This window comes from Moschus berezovskii, chromosome 18 (assembly GCF_049115385.1).
Source record: "Moschus berezovskii isolate FMDL1 chromosome 18, NW_MosBer_1.0, whole genome shotgun sequence".
NCBI classification, from domain to species: domain Eukaryota; kingdom Metazoa; phylum Chordata; class Mammalia; order Artiodactyla; family Moschidae; genus Moschus; species Moschus berezovskii.
In genome coordinates, this window is record NC_142477.1 from 39,680,333 (window position 1) to 39,699,907 (window position 19,575).

Consider the following 19,575-nt stretch of genomic DNA (forward strand, 5'->3'; position numbering starts at 1 on the left):
ATTTCTTAGTTTTGTTTTTAAATAGTATTACTATGTTGATGGTGTATCCTTATGTGTGAATTGTGTTTTTAAAGCAATTGCATAGTTGCTATCCATTTCCCAAAGTGAATCTAGGAAAATTGCCTGTTATATTTATTGTGCACTTTAATGCTGCCACTGATCTGACAGGAGGTACTGGTTCACATCCTGGAGATTGGGGAATCCCTGGATTAGATGAAGTGGCTTCTGAAAGTTCTTTTCAATTCTAAAGCTGAATGTAGGACAGTAAGTAGGCGAGAAATATATAAAAACATAGCTCTCTATCTCTGTCCCTGGATTAGTTAACATGCTAAAAGGATGTTTTGGTGAAATTGGTTGTGCTTAAAATTTATAGTTTGAGTATTTTGCTCTTCAGAATGAAAATGTTGGTCAAAAAGAAAAGAACAGAAAGAACTTCTGAGTGTTTGTGAGAGAATGGTTGATTTAAAGAATGCTTTATCATTAGAAGAAAATAACATTTACTATTTTTGTGTATTATGTAGGAATGATGATGTCTCAGTATAAACTTTCTCAGAATTCCATGCACAGTAGTCCTGCATCTTCCAATTATCAACAAACCACTATCTCACATAGCCCCTCCAGGTAATATATATATCATTTTATGAAGAGCTATTTTCTGTAGTGAATATGTTTGGAAATATACAATATGTACCTAGGTAATGGTGAAATTCCTAAAGCTAATTTACCTAAAGTTAAAAGTTTAGATGCTTATCCTTACATAGCACATGAATATTTGCCTTAAAATGGTAAATATGGAAATGCTCTAATATACTATTTGAAATAAATAGTAACTTAATTTCATGCAAACAAAAGAATGTGTTAAAATAGAGCATGTTTGAGATAAATAAGAAAATTCTTGGAGTATAATTTAGGGAGCATGTAAAGTACATGAATTACTCTATTTGAAAACTGCTTAGTATAACTCTTTAAGTTATGAATTGTGAATGATTTTTGTACATTATTTTTCAGAATTTTCTGTGTACATAGATTTTATTTTATCGAAATAACAAGGAATATCACTTATTTCATCTCCTGATATTGTTTATTTGGATTTTGGATTTTAGCCGGTTTGTGCCACCACAGACAAGCTCTGGGAACAGATTTATGCCACAACAAAATAGCCCAGTGCCTAGTCCATATGCCCCACAAAGCCCTGCAGGATACATGCCATATTCCCATCCTTCAAGTTATACAACACATCCACAGATGCAGCAAGGTAAGAAAGCTGGTGCTCATTTACAGGAATGCCTATAGTTCCAGCAAATTCATTTTTTTCTTTACTTTTTCTTTTCATAAGTTTTCAAACACAAGTACTAAACTATATACTTATTCATCAGTAAACATTTCTTTTTAACTATGGCTTATATAGTTAAAAACATATTACATTTATTGCTTGGACATTGATCATTTGGGAGGTAAAAAGATAAGTTTAATTTCAGTCTTTGGATTACCTTATATTATACAACTGAGTATATCTAGTTATAAAATTAGGAACTGCTTTATTTAATTAGGCTTCTTATAGTAGCAATAAGTCAAAGAATTATGTATTAGTAAATTATACGTAGTGTGAAAAATTTAGTATCAAGCATGTACAGTACTAATAGAGGAAAATTAATAATCTTGGATGTAAAATTTTCTGGGATTAGATTACTAGTTCTTATTTGAAGTTAGTTGTTGATAATATGTCTTTTTAAGATCATACTACCTTGGGATATATGCCATGGCTACCAAATAATGTATTAATATTAGTATACATTTGTTTTTACTTTTTTTGAGAAATTTTGAAAAATACAAAATATAATAACACATATACTTATGTTTTTGTCCCTCATAATTAACAACAAATTTTAACAGTCACAGTCAGTCTTTAGTTCCTATTTGTATTCTTAGTTTTTTATTATGCATAGAGTCAGTATCTTATAAAGTTTTAATTTGGGGTCATCTGTTGAAACATCCAGATTCTGGTTTTCCAGACTGGATAATAAAATACTAGGTTGAGCTTCAGGGAAGAACTTGGAGGCAATCAATCACACCTTTGAAACAGACACCTCCAAAATGAGAGGATTTAGTGTGAGTGCAAACAGAGGTATGCATATATACTGGCTCTTGATATTTGTGAAATATACTGTTTTCCTCTGGGATGCCAAAGTTACCTGGAGAAGGAAATGGCAACCCACTCCAATACTCTTGCCGGGAGAATCCCATGGACAGAGGAACCTGACAGACTGTAGTCCATGGGGTCGCAAAGAATCGGACATGACTGAGCAGCTAACACACACACACATGCCAAAGTTATGAGGATCATTTTAAATGTAAAAGAGGATAAATGTTGACAGAACACGTTTGCTTCCTGCAGATATATCCACATATATATGTGTAGGAAAAAAAAAATGAGTTTTTACTGTAAATACTGTTATCACTTTATAAGGAGATAAACCCAGCTTTTTCAAAAGAATAAGTTGAAATCACAAAATAAAAAAATATATACATAGCTTGAGGGCCTATTCAATAATGAGTCATTTCTTGGAAATGTTCGGATACTTGAGAAACTAAAAATAATATTCAGGGATTAGCCTCAAATAGATATCAAAATTATCATAAAGAAAAAAATTTAATGTGGTAAGAAATAGGTAAATGGAACAAAAAAGGTTCCAGAAATAAGGCAGATGTCTGTGGGAATTTAGAATTTGTGAAAGATAACATTTAAAATTCTTATAAACTTGAAAAGTTTTCATGTGGAAAACTAGAGAACAGCACAGTGGACCATTTTACCAATAGGCATCCTGCCTCTCTGTCCTTAAATACATTTGCTAAGAAGGCGAAGTTCTCCTTTATAAACACCAAGTGTAATAATTTGCCCCTAAAAATACTGAGAACATTTCTGTAGTGTCATTTGATATCCAGTCTAGATTGTTTTCACCAGATGCCCCAGATACAACTTTTATAACCTTTTTCCCCCATATATGATCTAATCTAGTTTCTCACACATTGCCTTTGGTTTTTACATCTCTTTTGACTCTTTTAAAACTATTTGGTCCCATAGCCTCTTCCCATGACAGTAATTTCTGGGTTTTTTTTAGAAATTCTGTGCTACCTTTGTTGTAGAGTATCACATATTCTAGACTTCACTGTTTCCTATTGTGTTGTTTGATTTGCTGATATACTCCTTATGTTTCCTACCAACTGGAAGTTATCATTAAAGGCTCTATTAATTTCTAGTTTTATATTTTTGGCAAGGATACTAAAGTAATGTGCACTTCATATTGCATCACATCAGAAGACTTATAATCACAAGTGGCTTCGTTATTTAGTTGGTAACCACTTCTTTTATAATGAACATAATTTTTCCTTTGCAGTTAGTAAGTAATCTGTCAGATTATACTTGGAGATCACATAACTCTCCTATTTCCTATTAATCTTTATTCTGAAGGGTTTACCATCCAATAGTGATTCTCTTTCCAGTTCTGTCATTCTAAGATGATATCTTGCATCAGTATGTAATAGTGGGTTGTTTAGTAAATCATGTTGGATAGGTTGGCTAGGCATTTTGAAATTTTAGTTGATTCTTAGATCATCTAGAGCAAAAATGTTCTAGGTGGATAAATGGTTTACATGTTTGTTTGTATTTTGACTCGTGGAACTATAAGAAGAAAACATGGGGGTGAATTTGGGTTATGTTAGATCAGGAAATGGGCTTCCCTGGTAGCTCAACTGGTAAAGAATCCGCCTGCAATGCAGGAGACCCCAGTTCGATTTCTGGGTTGGGAAGATCTGCTGGAGAAGGGATAGGTTACCCATTCCAGTATTCTTGGGCTTCCCTGGTGGCTCAGCTGGTAAAGAATTCACCTGCAATGCAGGAGACCTAGGTTTGATCCCTGGGTTGGGAAGATCCCCTGGAGGAGGGAACAGCTACTCACTCCAGTATTCTGGCCTGGAGAATTCCACGGACTGTATAGTCCATGGGGTCGCAAAGAGTCAGACACAACTGAGCAACTTTCACTTACTCACCAAGGGTCAAGAAGGCCTTTCTAAGTAGGACTGTATTCTATAAATGGGGGAAAAAACAGATTAATCGCAAATTTCTCTGTAAGAGGAGAGAACAAGACAGGTAAATTGACTAAAGAAGTAAATAATTTACAGAAAAAGAAAAACAAATTGAATGCAGAAAGGTTTAATATGGTCATCCTGGTTCACAGTTAAAGAGATGTGAATCAAAATTAAATTGAAATAAAATTTTATTATAACTATCAGATTAGTGAACATGTTTTAGTGTGCAGGGAAATTAAAACTTCATACAATCTTCATAGGGATATAAATTGGTAGAACCATTTTAGAGAGCAGTTTGACAATATCTATTTCTGTTTAAAATGCATATATCTCCCTCAGTTCTTCAAAATTTGTCTCTTTTATAACTGGAGGAGGGTATAAAACATGTTCAAACAGTTCCATCTCAAGTTCTACCAAGCATTCATGGAATTTTACTAGAATTAAAGACCTAAGTATGAAAAAACAAAACTATGAAACTTTTGAAAGAAAATTTCAGAGAGTAATTTTTATGATTTTTGTGTTAAGTAGGGAATCTGAATGTGTAATACACATGAAAAGATGCTTGGCTTCACTACTATTTAAGGAAAGAAACGCAAATTAAAGTAACCATCAGAGACATTTCTCATCTTCAGATTGATGAAAATCGTTGACAAGAATATAGAGCAGCAAGAACACTTGTCTATTACTAGTAGAGTGGTCATAAATAATTTGGAAAACTGTTTGTTAATATTTAGTAATGGTTAAAAACAGGAATATTCAGCAGTTTCACTCCTAGACACATTTATAAGTCATAAGAATACATGATACATTACAACACTGTTTCTGATGACAAAAATATTCAAGCAATCTAAACTACTAACATAAGTCTGGATAAAATGTGTACATTATGCATCAGACTATATGTCATTATTTATTTAAAATAAATTAAAACTACATATATTAAAATAGAAACATTTCAACACAATATTGAAATTCAAGTTATAGAAGAATATATACATAGCATATTATATAAATGGTATAAGCAGTAACGTGTTATTTAGGAATATATTCATTTATAGCAAAGCTATAAAGATATTCATAGGTGGAGTGAACTCTTAAGTTCAATATAGTGCTTGCTTTTAGTGAATTAGGGGAAGAAAATGAAGGAGAGGCATATGCAGATATAGGGAGAGCTTCAACCATATCTAATGTCTTATTTCCTTTCAGAAATCAGTCTGAATGACTTGTGGCACAGTGTTAAGATTTGATCAAGCTGTGTATAGTCAGCCAGCTTATTATATTAGTCTTTGTAATTTATGAAGACTCAAATATTACTTGTGAATAATTATTATTACTATCCTCTAAGAATTTTACCAGTTTATTTTTATAAATTTTTTTTAAAATTCTTATTAATTTCAGCATCGGTATCAAGTCCCATTGTTGCAGGTGGTTTGAGAAACCTACATGATAATAAAGTTTCTGGTTCGTTGTCTGGCAATTCTGCTAATCATCATGCTGATAATCCTAGACATGGCTCAAGTGACGACTACCTACACATGGTGCACAGGCTAAGTAGTGACGTATGTAATCATATTAGTTATCATTAAGGTAATGAAATAGTTCTAGTATTTGTCTCATAACCTAGTATTTCTATAATATAAAGGATATTTGTCCTTTTTTGAGGATTATACTACATCTGAGAATTTAGCTGTACTCCTAGAGCTTAATCTAGAGAAGGGTTGCTAACTGGCCAGTAGTCTGATCCACAAACTAAGAATGATTTTCATAGTTTAAGAGAACAAGAGCAACAAGTAACTTTATGTGACAAACTGTGTATGACCCAGAAAACTTGTGCATTATCTGTCTCTTTATAGAAAAAATTTACCAACCTGTGGTCTAGAGGTTTAGGTCCTTAGTGAAATCATACTTCATCTTAAAGTATTTGCTAACACAAAGATGTCCTCTTATGAGCCTTTATATATTAGTACTTAGCTCTTTTTCCCTCTAAGACTTGTAAAAAACATTTTCCCCTGAAATTTAATGTGACTTTAATGTTATTGAATTAATCCACATACTACAAATTTGTCTTGTTATTTGGTGGTATTATCACATGTTACATGTATTTAAGTTGACAAAGATGACATTGGACTCTGCCCTCAAGACATTTACATTTATGACCTAGTAGGATATTCAGAGCTCCTTTTGTAGAAAATAGTAAACAAAAATGGAGCATACCAGTAATACCAGTTTTCTTATTCATTGCCATGCTTAGGCTGTTGATTGTTTTGGATACAGTTTCAATTCTTCTAAGATATACCACGAAGAAAACAGGAAAGTGCAGAAGAATTATGCTTTTGAATACCAACACTTTACCTGTCAGTAATTTATGTCTTTTATTGTCTTTAAGATTTCTATAAAGCCTCTTCCATCATTCAAGGTGTAACTGTTATACTCTATTCCTAGGATGGAGATTCTTCAACAATGAGGAATGCTGCATCTTTTCCCTTGAGGTCTCCACAGCCAGTATGTTCCCCTGCTGGAAGTGATGGGACTCCAAAAGGTATCATTGTAACTAAAATTTCCTTAAATTTTTCATATTTCAAGTTGAGTAAAGAATTCAAACTTCTTAATGCAGGTACCAAAAAATTATTCTTTATGACTTTTCATTTGTTGTAGGAAAAAAAGGAACCTGTACTTACTGATACTGTTTTCAGATATATATAGTATCATTCTTACTGATTATCCAGTGGTCTTTTCAAACCATAATCCTTTTAATATTTCTTAAATATTTGAAATTATTGATCTTTCTCCTCCTTGGCCTCCAAAACTTATTTTGTAGTGAATCCACCTGTTTTCCTTGTTTTTTCATTGTCATTTTTCCCTTCATTAGCTCTTTGTTCTCTCATTTCTCAAGATTTCTATCATCATATTTTTATCTTCTATTTTACTTTTTTCCTTGACTCAGTTTTGGTAGTAGCATTGGTTATTTTTGTGAGCAGGACTCCAGAATGAGTGTCTTTGGTTCCAGTTCTGTCTCCCAAATTGTAATTTTTCATTCCAGACAAAACCTCTTCACATCTAGCTGATATTTCAAATTCACGTTCAGAATTTTTCTTGATGTTCTGTCTGCCATTTTTGTTGGTCTTAAGGATGTTTCAATCCTGAATTGTCTTGATCTTCTCTCACTTCTTAGGCATTTATCAAAATCTGGCCTGTTCTATGTGAATTAATGTTCACTTGATCTCATACATCTACTTTCATTTCTGCTTATTAAAATCATATTAATTCTTCAAGTTCTAAGTTAAATGGCTGATCTTCTATGGACTCTCCCCTAGTGTCTCTAGGATGTTTATAATTTTTCTAATAACTTATTTATGAACATGAATTTTGTTTTGTGTATCTTCAAATTCCCAAAGAACCTTGTGTGGTCTTTTGTGCATCGTAAAGTCACAAAATTCTGAATTTAAATCCATGTTTGAGCTATTTTTAAAAATACTTAAAACTGGGCTTCCTCAGTGGCTCAGTCTTGAAGAATCTGCCTGCCAATGCAGGAAACACTGCATTGGCAGTGTTTGATCCCACATCTGGAAGATCCCACATACAGTGGGGCAACTAAGCCCAAGCACCACAGCTACTGAGCACACACTCTTCGGAGTCTGCAAAGTGTAACTGAGGCGTGTGCGTCCTAGAGGCCGTGCCCTGCAACAAGAGATGCCACCACAATGAGAGCCTGTACACCACCACCAAAGAGCCCCTGCTTGTCACAACTACAGAAAAGCCTGTGCAACAAGAAAGAGCCAGCATGGTCAAAAATAAATAAGTCTTCGTTTAAAAAAAAAAACAAACTTAAAACTAAAGTCCAAACTTAAAACATCCAATTTTGTTGGAGGAAAATATCATATCCACTTTAGAGAATTCACTTTTAATTGATTGCAGTATAGCTGATAATAAATTTTAACTGTTCATGAGAATTTCTAATTGTGGCCTGGACTGGGCTGCCTCACTGTGAAGATTTCTTTTTCATAGTTTATGTTCCAGGTCTTTGATTTGGAATATTCTTAATGAGGTGAAAGTTGAACTTTTATGAGCCATTCTAATTCAATAATTAGAATTTTGAGCCATTCTAATTCTTTAATTCTATGAATTTTCAGGGATTAAAATAACCCAGTTTGTGAAAAAGAGAACAACTTCCAACTCTGTAGGTTAGGTGTCAAAGTTAGGTACAAATTTTACAGGTATCTTCAGAGTGAGAAATATTTAGACTGCCAGGGAGGACAGTAGCAGTGGAATAGCTGGTTATTCTGGATAATAAGACCATATTCCCTGTAACTCTTGAGGATGGATAGATGAATAAATGGATGGTTAGATGGATAGATAACTTTAGATAGAAAGAGAAGAAAACTGGAACAATTAAAAGCTCACTAACTTTCCTCCTCAGAAGCCTCTATTTCTGCTCATGCGGTTGTTTTCCAACTAGTTTTGAATGTTGAATGCATCTTCAGTAAGCCTAGTTTGATTTTTAGATTAATTGTTGGAATTTAAAGTTCGTTCTAAAATATATATAATTTGACAGATAAATTTTAAGTGAAAAGACCATATGATGTGTTATCATTCACATATTGGATCTGGGTTTAAATTTTTGGTTTGCTAGCTATTTAATATTGGGAAAATTTCTTAATTTCTATAAACTTCATGTTAGTTTCTGCAAAACAGTTATAATACTCATCAAGATTTTTGTCAATCACTTAAATAAATTGATGTGCAAAGTACTTTGCACAAGCTCTGACACAAAATAAGTGGTCCTAGAGTGTTAATTTCATTTCTTTTTAATGTCTCCATAAAAGCTCCGTCTAAAATCAGTCTGTCTTTGATGTAACTTCAAACTAACAATTGTAGTAAAAACACTGAAACAATTTAAGACAAGCCTAAGTTTAAGTTCATTCTATAAAGCACTTTTACCTTGACTGATTTTTATTATTTCTCATGATCTTTTAAAAGTTTTACAAGTAGCCTAATTGACAAGTAATGTGTATACTATTCAGATACAGTTATCCATTTGTTTCTAAAGCATGTCAATAGAATTTTTCATCATTGAAACTTGTTAACAAGAATTTTTCCCATTTGTTTATTTTATTTTTAGCACTTTCTTATATAGTGTTTAATTTAATGGACTCTGGGCTGAACATGTTTTATTGAGCATTGAAATTTGCTCAACCTGCATATTTTCCTAATAAAAGGATTAGCAAGCTGAAGAGAGTATGTAAATGGTGTTAAGTGAGGGAAAAAGAGAGGACCACATAAAGGTATAAGTTGATACTTTACCACCAATTTGTTAAATAATTGAAGACTGATCCATGTAATTTTTCCCACTTCCTTTTTCTTATACCATTAAGTATTCCTGTGAGTGTAGTCTCTAGGATTAATTTGTAACCTTTTTGTAATTTGACAGACTTATTCTTGCTTTAGACATGTCAGTTTTTCTAGATAATAAGTGAGAGTATAGAGATTATCATTCTTAAAATATTTGTGTTGCAACTTTAGAAATAGTGAACTCTTTTGATGTTTTCAAGCTAAGTACTTATACTTTTTAGGTGAAAACATAAAAATAATACTGATCTGGAACGTGAAAGCCCATTCTTTAATTCAGACCTGAGTCATCTAGCAGCAAGGTGAAAGACCATGGGGGACATATCATTAGGTTTTCATATTCTGTACATAAGTAGCTGGATGAAATAGTTTACATTTTTTCTAGCAGTACTGTATTGTTGCTTATTTAATGTATCACATGTCTGAAGATATAAAACTAGCACAACTGTTCATTCCTGTTGAATTGTTTTTCTAGGATCAAGACCACCTTTAATCCTGCAGTCTCAGTCTCTACCTTGTTCATCACCTCGAGATGTTCCACCAGACATCTTGTTAGATTCTCCAGAAAGAAAACAAAAGAAGCAAAAGAAAATGAAATTAGGCAAAGATGAAAAAGACCAGAATGAGAAGGCTGCAATGTATGATATCATTAGCTCTCCATCCAAGGACTCTACTAAACTTACGTTAAGACTTACTCGTGTAAGGTCTTCAGACATGGACCAGCAAGAGGATATGCTTTCTGGTATGGAAAATAGCAATGTTTCAGAAAATGATATTCCTTTTAATGTGCAGTACCCAGGACAGACTTCAAAAACACCCATTACTCCACAGGATGTAAACCGCCCACTAAATGCTGCTCAGTGTTTGTCGCAGCAAGAACAAACAGCATTCCTTCCAGCAAATCAAGTGCCTGTTTTACAACAGAACACTTCAGTTGCTACAAAACAGCCCCAGACTTCTGTGGTACTGAATCAGCAACAGGTATCACAACAGGGACCTATATATGATGAAGTGGAATTGGATGCATTGGCTGAAATTGAGCGAATAGAAAGAGAATCAGCTATTGAAAGGGAGCGCTTTTCAAAAGAAGTTCAAGATAAAGGTAAAATAATCTCATTACTATCACTTCATAGCCTTGGTGAATATGTAATTATATAATGTCCTAACACGTTTTTAATATTACTCTTTTTTCTTATTATATGTTATGATTGTTAATGTTTCTCCTAAATTCTGGTTTTGTTACTATTGCTCATCCCTCAGAAGTTAAATTCTTAATTTCATTTTTTATTTGAAAGATCTGAGATTTGGTATTCTATAAAACCAAATAGGTCTATCACCTATTATATATCAAATGATTTTATCTGTGCTCATCTTCTAAAATGAAGGTTGTTTTCACAAATTATGTGAATATAATTTTGCATCTTTACCTTTTTTCTACCTAAACAAGGTTAACCGCTATAGATTATTTTGAATCAGTGCTTTTAAGGAAAAATTGTGTGTATGTTTGTTATGCAGTTAGATTTTTCCCTTGGTTTCTAATTTTGTCATCTCAATGTGAATTTTTTTAAGTAAATTGAGAAAGAATTTAAAGTTAATATTAAACAGCAATAAGAATCAAGGATCTTTTGTTATTGATGATAGTTAAGTGTTCCCTTTTGTCTGACTGGTGTATTAGGATGAATTTATAAGACACCTGTTCTGTGAGTTTATGGACTTTCTTTTTGTGCTTTATAAAAAAATATAATGAAAATAAATTCTGTTAAGTTCTTAGTTGTTTGGTTTGGTGAACATTATGTTTAAAATCTCTTGAAAATTTTTAGAGAGACTAATAAATCAGTAGTTAAAGTTAGTTATTTATAAATTTTATGACTCTACAGTAGGTGCATATACTTATTTGACCATCCAAACCAAAGAATACTTTGACTTAATTTCATAGTTAGATATTCTAGATTTAGTTATAGTTCTTCTAGTTTCTCTCTGGTCATTACAAAACAAAACTTCTTGATGTTGACTTGAAGTCATTTTTAGATCTGATCTTGCTCATCATGTGACAGGATCACTTGTAGATCATTCTGTACCTATGTTGAGAAACATACAAAGATCATATTATGTTTCCTGCCTATCATGATGGCTGTTTTTAATGTTACTGGAAGAATAAACTGTACTTGGTAATTGTTACATTACCATCTTTGCTAAGTGCAGAAATCACAGGTAGATGCAGATCAAGAAATTGCTGCTGCTGCTAAGTCACTTCAGTCATGTCCGACTCTGTGCGACCCCATAGATGGCAGCCCACCAGGCTCCCCCGTCCCTGGGATTCTCCAGGCAAGAACACTGGAGTGGGTTGCCATTTCCTTCTCCAATGTGTGAAAGTGAAAAGTGAAAGTGGAGTCGCTCAGTCGTGTCCGACTCTTAGCGACCCCACGGACTGCAGCCCACCAGGCTCCTCCGTCCATGGGATTTTCTAGGCAAGAGTACTGGAGTGGCTTGCCATTGCCGTCTCCGAAAGAAATTGCTAGAAGTCTTCATTTTATTGGCTAGGAAACTTTTTTTTTTAACTAGCAGATCATTGACATTAAAGATGAAATAAAGTGTCATTTGCCCTTTTTCTCTTTGCTTAGTAGTTTGGGGTTCAGGAAACAATTCTATAGGTTCCAAAATGTATCTTTTCCTCCAGCCTCTCATAAAAGTATATGCATATCAAGTGAAGAGAACAATATTATTCAGCTACTCTTGATAATATTACCTTATTCCATTTCCTGAACCCTGTGACAGTTTTGTAAAAAACATGTACTATTATAATTTCTTTACCAAGAAATATTAGTTGCCTTGAGAACTTTTGCATGGCATTTTAATTTGTGTTTTAAAAATTACTTTCTTTTAAAAAGAGTGTGATTCTTTTTTAATGACCTAATTGTTGGAATGAAAGCAGAGAAAATGGTGAGCTTTTTTCCTTACTTTTTTGAACTTTTACTATATCATATTTGTTGAAACCATAGTTTTTACTTTTAAAAACTGAATAGAAATAAGGATAGTAAAATACTAGTTGCATGTTAGCAAGCATTTTAGACTGCCAACTTTTCTTTGGGAAAATAAAAGAGAATCAACAAACAGCATACTGTTCTTCCTAAAACTTGTTATGTATATTTAAATTTTTATTATCCATCTTCTCTGTCATCTGTGATGGTGTGACTATAACAAAGATATTTGAAAAGTTGAGTGACCACAGTTGACTTATAATTTTGAAACAATGTAAGCTAACTTACAGAGGCAGCTGGTTCTGTAAGGATTTTAGGGAAAAGATGAACTGTCTGATCTTCAGTTTGATTTAGATGATTTTTCTCAAATTGGTTATTCTGATTTGGCTGACCTTATATTAATGCTGTCATCTCTAGCCTTCTGAGAGCCATGTCTCCATGACTTTATTTGAAAAAGTTTGGAATTTAGGTACTAGCTGACACCTTTGATTTAAATCTTGTCATTTTGTATTCAGTTTCTGAATTGTGTAATGAGCTAGTGTTTTATATATGAACAGTTATATTGAGATTTCGAAAAGATTAAAGGTTTGGTATATTGCTCTAAGTTTGTAGTTGAGGTCATAAAGTTTTCTGAAGTGGTAGTCCCTTGGGAGAAGAAATACTTTAAAGAAGTATGGAATGAATTTATCACTAGTTACCGCTGCATCTTAGGACTATATTGTAAAATTGGTATTTATTGTATTCTGAGGTTTGGCACTGAGTACGTTTTTATAACTTATATTGCTGGTAGTAAGGAACAAAGAAGACTACTTGTCTGGTCTACATGGTTTTGCTCAGAGCTCTGCTCTAGGTTATGAGCTTGTTTCCCATATTTGTTCGTTATAAATGAATGAATGAAGCATTCCCCTCAGTTGACCAGAAGTCAGAAACCTTTACCTTATGAATAAGATTAGAAAGTTCAGCAAGCAAGACTGTTTTGATAATTGTGGAATTCAAGAAAAGGAACAGAATACTCTTAGAAATATTTTACGTAGGCTGTGGTATAACCTAATACACTGCTATTCCACACACAGAAGATGCTTTTCTGGCTGCTGGATATTCATGTTCCTTTGGCCTGTTCTCTCTTCTTTGGACAGTTTTACATACACTGACAGGTTAATTCTGTGCAACCTAATATTTTATAATATTCTTAAAGGACCTTCTTCTCAATCTTTTGCTCAACCTTTTAACATCTTTAATTACATAAATTAATTTTAAAGGGCTATTTTTCTTCGCTTCTGGGATGAGCTGTCATAGACATTAATATCTCCATGTGCTGAAAATACCTGCTTTCTGTTGTTAAAGAGGGGGTTTCTTTGTTCCTCTTTGCCTATTTCATCTTTTCCGAAGGTCCACTTTCCATGTTAGCAAGTTTAAGGAATGGCCTAGCTTCACTAATGTTTTTTATGATGTTAAAATATTCTTGCACTGTAACCCTTATTAGAAGTAAATTATTACCCATTGCCATTTGAAATAAGAGACTGGTATTTGGGACAGGAATAGGACAATTAGTCACTTAGCCTATGCTTTGGTTTAGGGATGGGATGTTTTCTTTTTTTTATAATTAGCTACTCTGTACAGTTGCTCTGCTTTTTTTGCTTTAGTGTTTTCAGTTATCACTTGTAGTAGACTTTGGCAGGTGATTTAGTTTGTTTCTTATAAGCATAATTGAGTTCACCATTCTGTAAGGGTCAGATCTTATTTTCAAAATATCAGCATCAAGATGACAAATGTTGTTGGTCTCAAAATTAAGATAGGTTTTCACATGCATTTTCTTCAGGAATACCTACGTTTAATACCTTAACTTACTAATTCTAGTTCTTTAGAAAGCTTACAGGTGTTGCAAATATTAAAATTATTCTTAATAGAGATGGCTTTCAATCATTAGGTGAAGGTCATGTAGTAAAGATCGATAACGAAAGTGAATAGACAAAAGTGACCTGTGTGGATTCAGAGCCACTTTACAGGTATAAGTTCTTGGTGGAGCTGAATCAGATTGAGTGAATCAGAGTCTGCTTGCTTTTAACGTATCCACAGATCTTTGCAGTAGTAATGGAATTGTTCTGGGTTTTACAGAAGAGGTGAAGTACCCTTCAATAGATCAAAAATTAAAACTTTGTATTTAGCAATATTTTATGCATAGTACAAAAAATAATAAGTTCTTCCCTGAACTTAACACAGCACTCATGTGCAAATGCTTAAGTATTTTGTAATCTTTTAAAATTTAGCCTTAGTGATATTTTAATGTTTTCCTAAAAGACAGATTGTTCATATTAGTAAAAGGATGAGCCACACATCTCTTAAGAGAGCTCTCCAGATGCTTGAGATCTATGTCAGTAATTCTTAGATTACCATTTTAATGGCTTTCATAAAGCGTATTTCATTGAAAAATATAAAAATCTTGGATTATGTTAATTTAAATTTCTAGATGCTTATTTTTTTTTCTAAATGCTTATAAAAGTTTAAGGGATAAGTATAAGGTTATAAAGCATCCTGTTTTTGAGGTAATTGGTGTGCCCTTTGGCAAGATAATAAAAGTTGTTTTGTGTAGCAGAACAGTCAGACACAAAATTCTATAAATTAGTATTCTGAGTTCTTTTTTCCTTAGATACTGATACAGAAAGCTTCATACAAGTTTTTACCAGGTTAGTTTTAACTAGGGAAAACAGTTTAATGATAACATAATTTATTATCATCATCATGTAGTTATTTTGCAAATGGACAAAACATAGTGACAGATTTGACTTCTGAAAAACTGAAAAAGCAGAATGATTAATTCCTTAAAAAAATTACTGGCAAATATCTAAAATAAATTTTAGTAATATTTGATTAGATTATAAACTGTAAGGGGCTGCTGCTTCATATTTTGAAAACAAAATGATGGAATTTTGGTGTATAAAAGCATCATTACTATTAAAAACTTTTTTTCCCCCCCAGAACTTGGTTCCGTCATATTTAAGGGGTTGTTTTTAGTGGTCATTTTGACTTTTTACTGTTTGATCCTCTTTTTCTTTAATACTTTATCATATTAATAAATACTATAAGAGAGTATAAAGATGGCCCTAAAAAAAATTAAAAATAGCTGTTAAAATAGCCAGACAATTCAGCAAGCAAAGTCTCAAGGCTCTATCATGTTATGTATTTTATGAATTGTGAGTTAGCTTTTAAATTAAATTTGTGCTGTTGACACTTTGAAGAATTTGAATCCTAGATCAAAGCTTAATAACTATTAAGTTCTTTTTTTCCTCTCTTACTCTCCTCATATACTGTTTTTTTTTCAGTGACATGATTTCTGTTTTCTTTTGGGTTTTATTCCTTTTCATACTTTCCTTACATGTGGCAAAAGCACCTTTTTTTGTATGTTGGCATTTTGGATTTCTTTGTACTTTTTATTAGATTAGCAGTTTAAATTACCTTTTTACTCTAGTCATGAAAATTTCTTGAGGTACAGCAAATGTGAATATTTACTCAAACCTTGGTTTAAAAGTATTATGCCATTCATGCCTACTATTTTATATATGCATATTGACATTTGCATTCACCACATATTTTTTAAATGTGACTTTAAAATAGTCAAAAAGTCCATATGGTTTTTAATAAGATAAGAATATATGTCTATTACTGATACTGAATATTTATCTTTGAATTTCAGATAAGCCTTTGAAAAAAAGAAAACAAGATTCTTACCCACAGGAGGCTGGGGGTGCTACAGGAGGTAATAGACCAGCTTCTCAGGAGACGGGTTCCACAGGAAATGGGTCAAGGCCAGCATTAATGGTTAGCATTGATCTTCATCAGGCAGGAAGAGTGGACTCTCAGGCCTCTGTATCTCAGGATTCAGACTCCATAAAAAAGCCTGAAGAAATCAAACAGTGTAATGACGCACCTATTTCTGTTCTTCAGGAAGATATTATTGGAAATCTTAAATCTACACCAGAAAACCATCCTGAGACTCCTAAAAAAAAGTCTGATCCTGAGCTTTTAAAGAGTGAAATGAAACAGAATGAAAGTAGATTGGCAGAGTCTAAACCAAATGAAAACAGATTGGTCGAGACAAAATCTAGTGAAACTAAGTTAGAAACTAAAATTGAGGTACCAACAGAAGAGCCAAAACAGAATGAGAACAGAATGATTGAATCCAGACAAAATGATAGCACCACAGCAGAGCCTAAACAAAATGAAAATAGACTGCTGGACACAAAACCAAATGACAACAAACAAAATAATGGCAGATCAGAAACAACAAAATCAAGACCCGAAACCCCAAAGCAAAAGGGTGAAAGCCGACCTGAAACTCCAAAACAAAAGAGTGATGGGCGTCCTGAAACCCCCAAACAAAAGGGTGATGGACGGCCTGAAACTCCAAAGCAGAAAGGTGAGGGCCGACCTGAAACTCCAAAGCAAAAAAATGAAGGTCGGCCTGAAACACCGAAACATAGACATGAAAATAGGAGGGATTCTGGAAAGCCATCAACAGAGAAAAAACCTGAAGTGTCTAAACATAAACAGGACATTAAATCTGATTCACCTCGGTTAAAATCAGAAAGAGCTGAAGCCTTAAAGCAGAGACCTGATGGCCGATCTATCTCTGAGTCACTAAGACGTGATCATGACAGTAAACAAAAGTCGGATGACAGGAGTGAATCTGAACGACATCGAGGGGATCAATCTAGGGTTCGAAGACCAGAAACATTGAGATCCTCTAGTAGAAATGACCATGGCATTAAATCTGATGGTTCAAAACCTGATAAACTAGAAAGAAAACACAGACATGAATCAGGGGACTCAAGGGAAAGACCATCTTCTGGGGAGCAAAAGTCAAGACCTGACAGTCCTCGGGTTAAACAAGGAGATTCTAATAAATCAAGACCTGATAAGCCTGGTTTTAAATCGCCAAATAGTAAGGATGACAGAAGGACAGAGGGTAACAAGAGTAAAGTAGACAGTAATAAAACGCACCCTGATAATAAGGCAGAATTTCCAAGTTATTTGTTGGGGGGCAGGTCTGGTGCGTTGAAAAATTTTGTCATTCCAAAAATCAAGAGGGATAAAGATGGCAATATTACTCAGGAGACAAAGAAAATGGAAATGAAAGGAGAGCAGAAAGACAAAGTAGAAAAAATGGGATTAGTTGAAGATCTAAATAAAGGAGCTAAGCCTGTAGTTGTCCTGCAAAAACTGTCTTTGGATGATGTTCAAAAACTTATTAAAGATAGAGAGGATAAATCAAGAACTTCCCTTAAACCTATCAAGAATAAACCATCAAAGTCAAATAAAGGTAAGAATACTTACTCGATGTCATCTGTATTCTAGTGAGTTTTCTTTTAAGTTCTAGGGTTACTATGGATTTAAAAACGGAAATTTACAAAAATTGAAACACTACTGCATGAAAAGAAAACAATATAAAACAGCAGTGAATTGTTTGTGGTAACATAGACAAAAAGTTCTCATTGAAAATTCTTTCTCTCCCACCTCTGCTACTCACCATAGTTGTGATTTTTACTATTGGTTCACAGAGAAAAGTTCCTTTTGCTGTTTAATTATTTCAGCATTTGTGAAAGTTGCTTGCTAATCAAGTGAATGATTAGAATGCATGATTAACATAGGTGTATTTAACAACTTTTTAAAAAGTTATTTTGACTGTAGAGATAATCCATTCTGTAGTGAGGTAATAAATTGACTGAATTTAATTTCTAAAGTCTCAGTAAAGCTATATGGTATACAAAAGTGTATATTACAAATTCTTTTAAGAATATTAAATGTCTTTTAATATTGTTTTCCAACAAACGTATCATCAATTATTAATTATTAAAGAATATATTAATTATTCATTAATTAATGGTTTGAGTGTATATAGTTTAAAAGTTATGTAAAAGGTTATTTCATCTTTTTATGGAGAAGATGATTAGTTATGAATGTTTTATTTTTTTCAATACAGAGTTTTGGTCTTTTCGATGGAAGAATAATAGGGAATGGTGTTTGTGTCTTAAATTGGGTTAAATCATCAGTTTTAAACATTTCTGGTGTTTTTAATTTGTTTGGATATGTTTTTATTTTCTGTTTTGGGTTTTTTTGAGGGGTTTTTGCATGGTTTCTGAGTTAAATTCTCTAGTTACATAAATAGTATTGTTTCCAGGAGGAAAAAAAAAAGTGCTGAAAATACAGTAGCAGTTTGTACAGAAAATATAATTTTGTGGGTTTTGTATACTCTTTTATATATTTATACAAAATTTGATGATGCTATGTGGTAAGACATATTTAGCCTGTACAATGTAAATAGGTTGGGATATAGTTTCTAAGGTAACAGAAGTGATTCTTTGCTTGATTTTTAAGTTCACATTCTGTGAAAAAAGGTCATTAAGAACCTAGATTTATACTTATTAATAAATACATGAAACTATAGAGTTGTGTTGTCCATTATGATAGTTAATAACCTCTTTAGGCTATTTACTTTAAACTATATAACATTTAAAAAATTTACATCCTCAGTAGCCAAATGTGGCAAGTGCTGATGTTATTAACACCGAGAGTACATTGGCATCATCAAAGAATGTTGTGTTGTATAACTACATGTGATGTATTAGGAGATGTAGAAGGTGTATTGCTTATTATCTTTGTAAAATGCTGTTGTGTCTTTTCTATCAAAAAAACGTTATTTGAAAACATAGTATTATTACTAAGAACTCTTTATTCAAAGAAATAACTTGTTGAGACTAATTGGTTTTTATTCTTTTCTTCTCGTATGTTTACTTTCTCACTGTCAGTTACTTGGTTTTTTCTTTCAAAAATGAAAAAAGATTGCCTCTGAATCACTAATATTTGTACTAGTTTAAGTGAAGCTTTCAGATTTTAAAATTATGGCTGTGAGACCTATAAAAATTAAAGTCTTAGCTTTAATTAATGAGTAGTCTTTAGTATTTAACTTGAATGCATCTTTTCAGAATTGTTTATGTAAAAGAGGTTGTTGCAGTGTAGTGGCTAGCACCAAAATTGTTTTCTCTTTGATAGAGATTGTCTTTATTAATTTTCACTGAGAGTTTAAGAGTGGCTTATACATATAAACTAAAGAGTATAGTTATACAATTATAGAAGAGTCAGATGGAAAGATGGAAAGTGGTACCCTCTT

The 19,575-nt window shown here is 32.9% G+C and overlaps 1 protein-coding gene across 3 annotated transcripts in view; it reads left to right on the forward strand.

Annotated features, from left to right (window-relative positions):
- Positions 1–19,575, forward strand: part of NIPBL (NIPBL cohesin loading factor) — a 206,489-nt gene that overhangs the window by 97,700 nt on the left and 89,214 nt on the right. For 2 of the 3 annotated variants that reach the window (XM_055422164.2, XM_055422165.2), the window contains exons 5-10: positions 522–621; positions 1,104–1,255; positions 5,485–5,645; positions 6,529–6,625; positions 9,908–10,534; positions 16,102–17,727. In XM_055422164.2, the coding sequence (XP_055278139.2) occupies positions 522–621; positions 1,104–1,255; positions 5,485–5,645; positions 6,529–6,625; positions 9,908–10,534; positions 16,102–17,727 (2,763 nt within the window). The remainder of the gene's footprint in view (positions 1–521; positions 622–1,103; positions 1,256–5,484; positions 5,646–6,528; positions 6,626–9,907; positions 10,535–16,101; positions 17,728–19,575) is intronic. The other variant, XM_088827650.1, reaches the window with a different exon arrangement.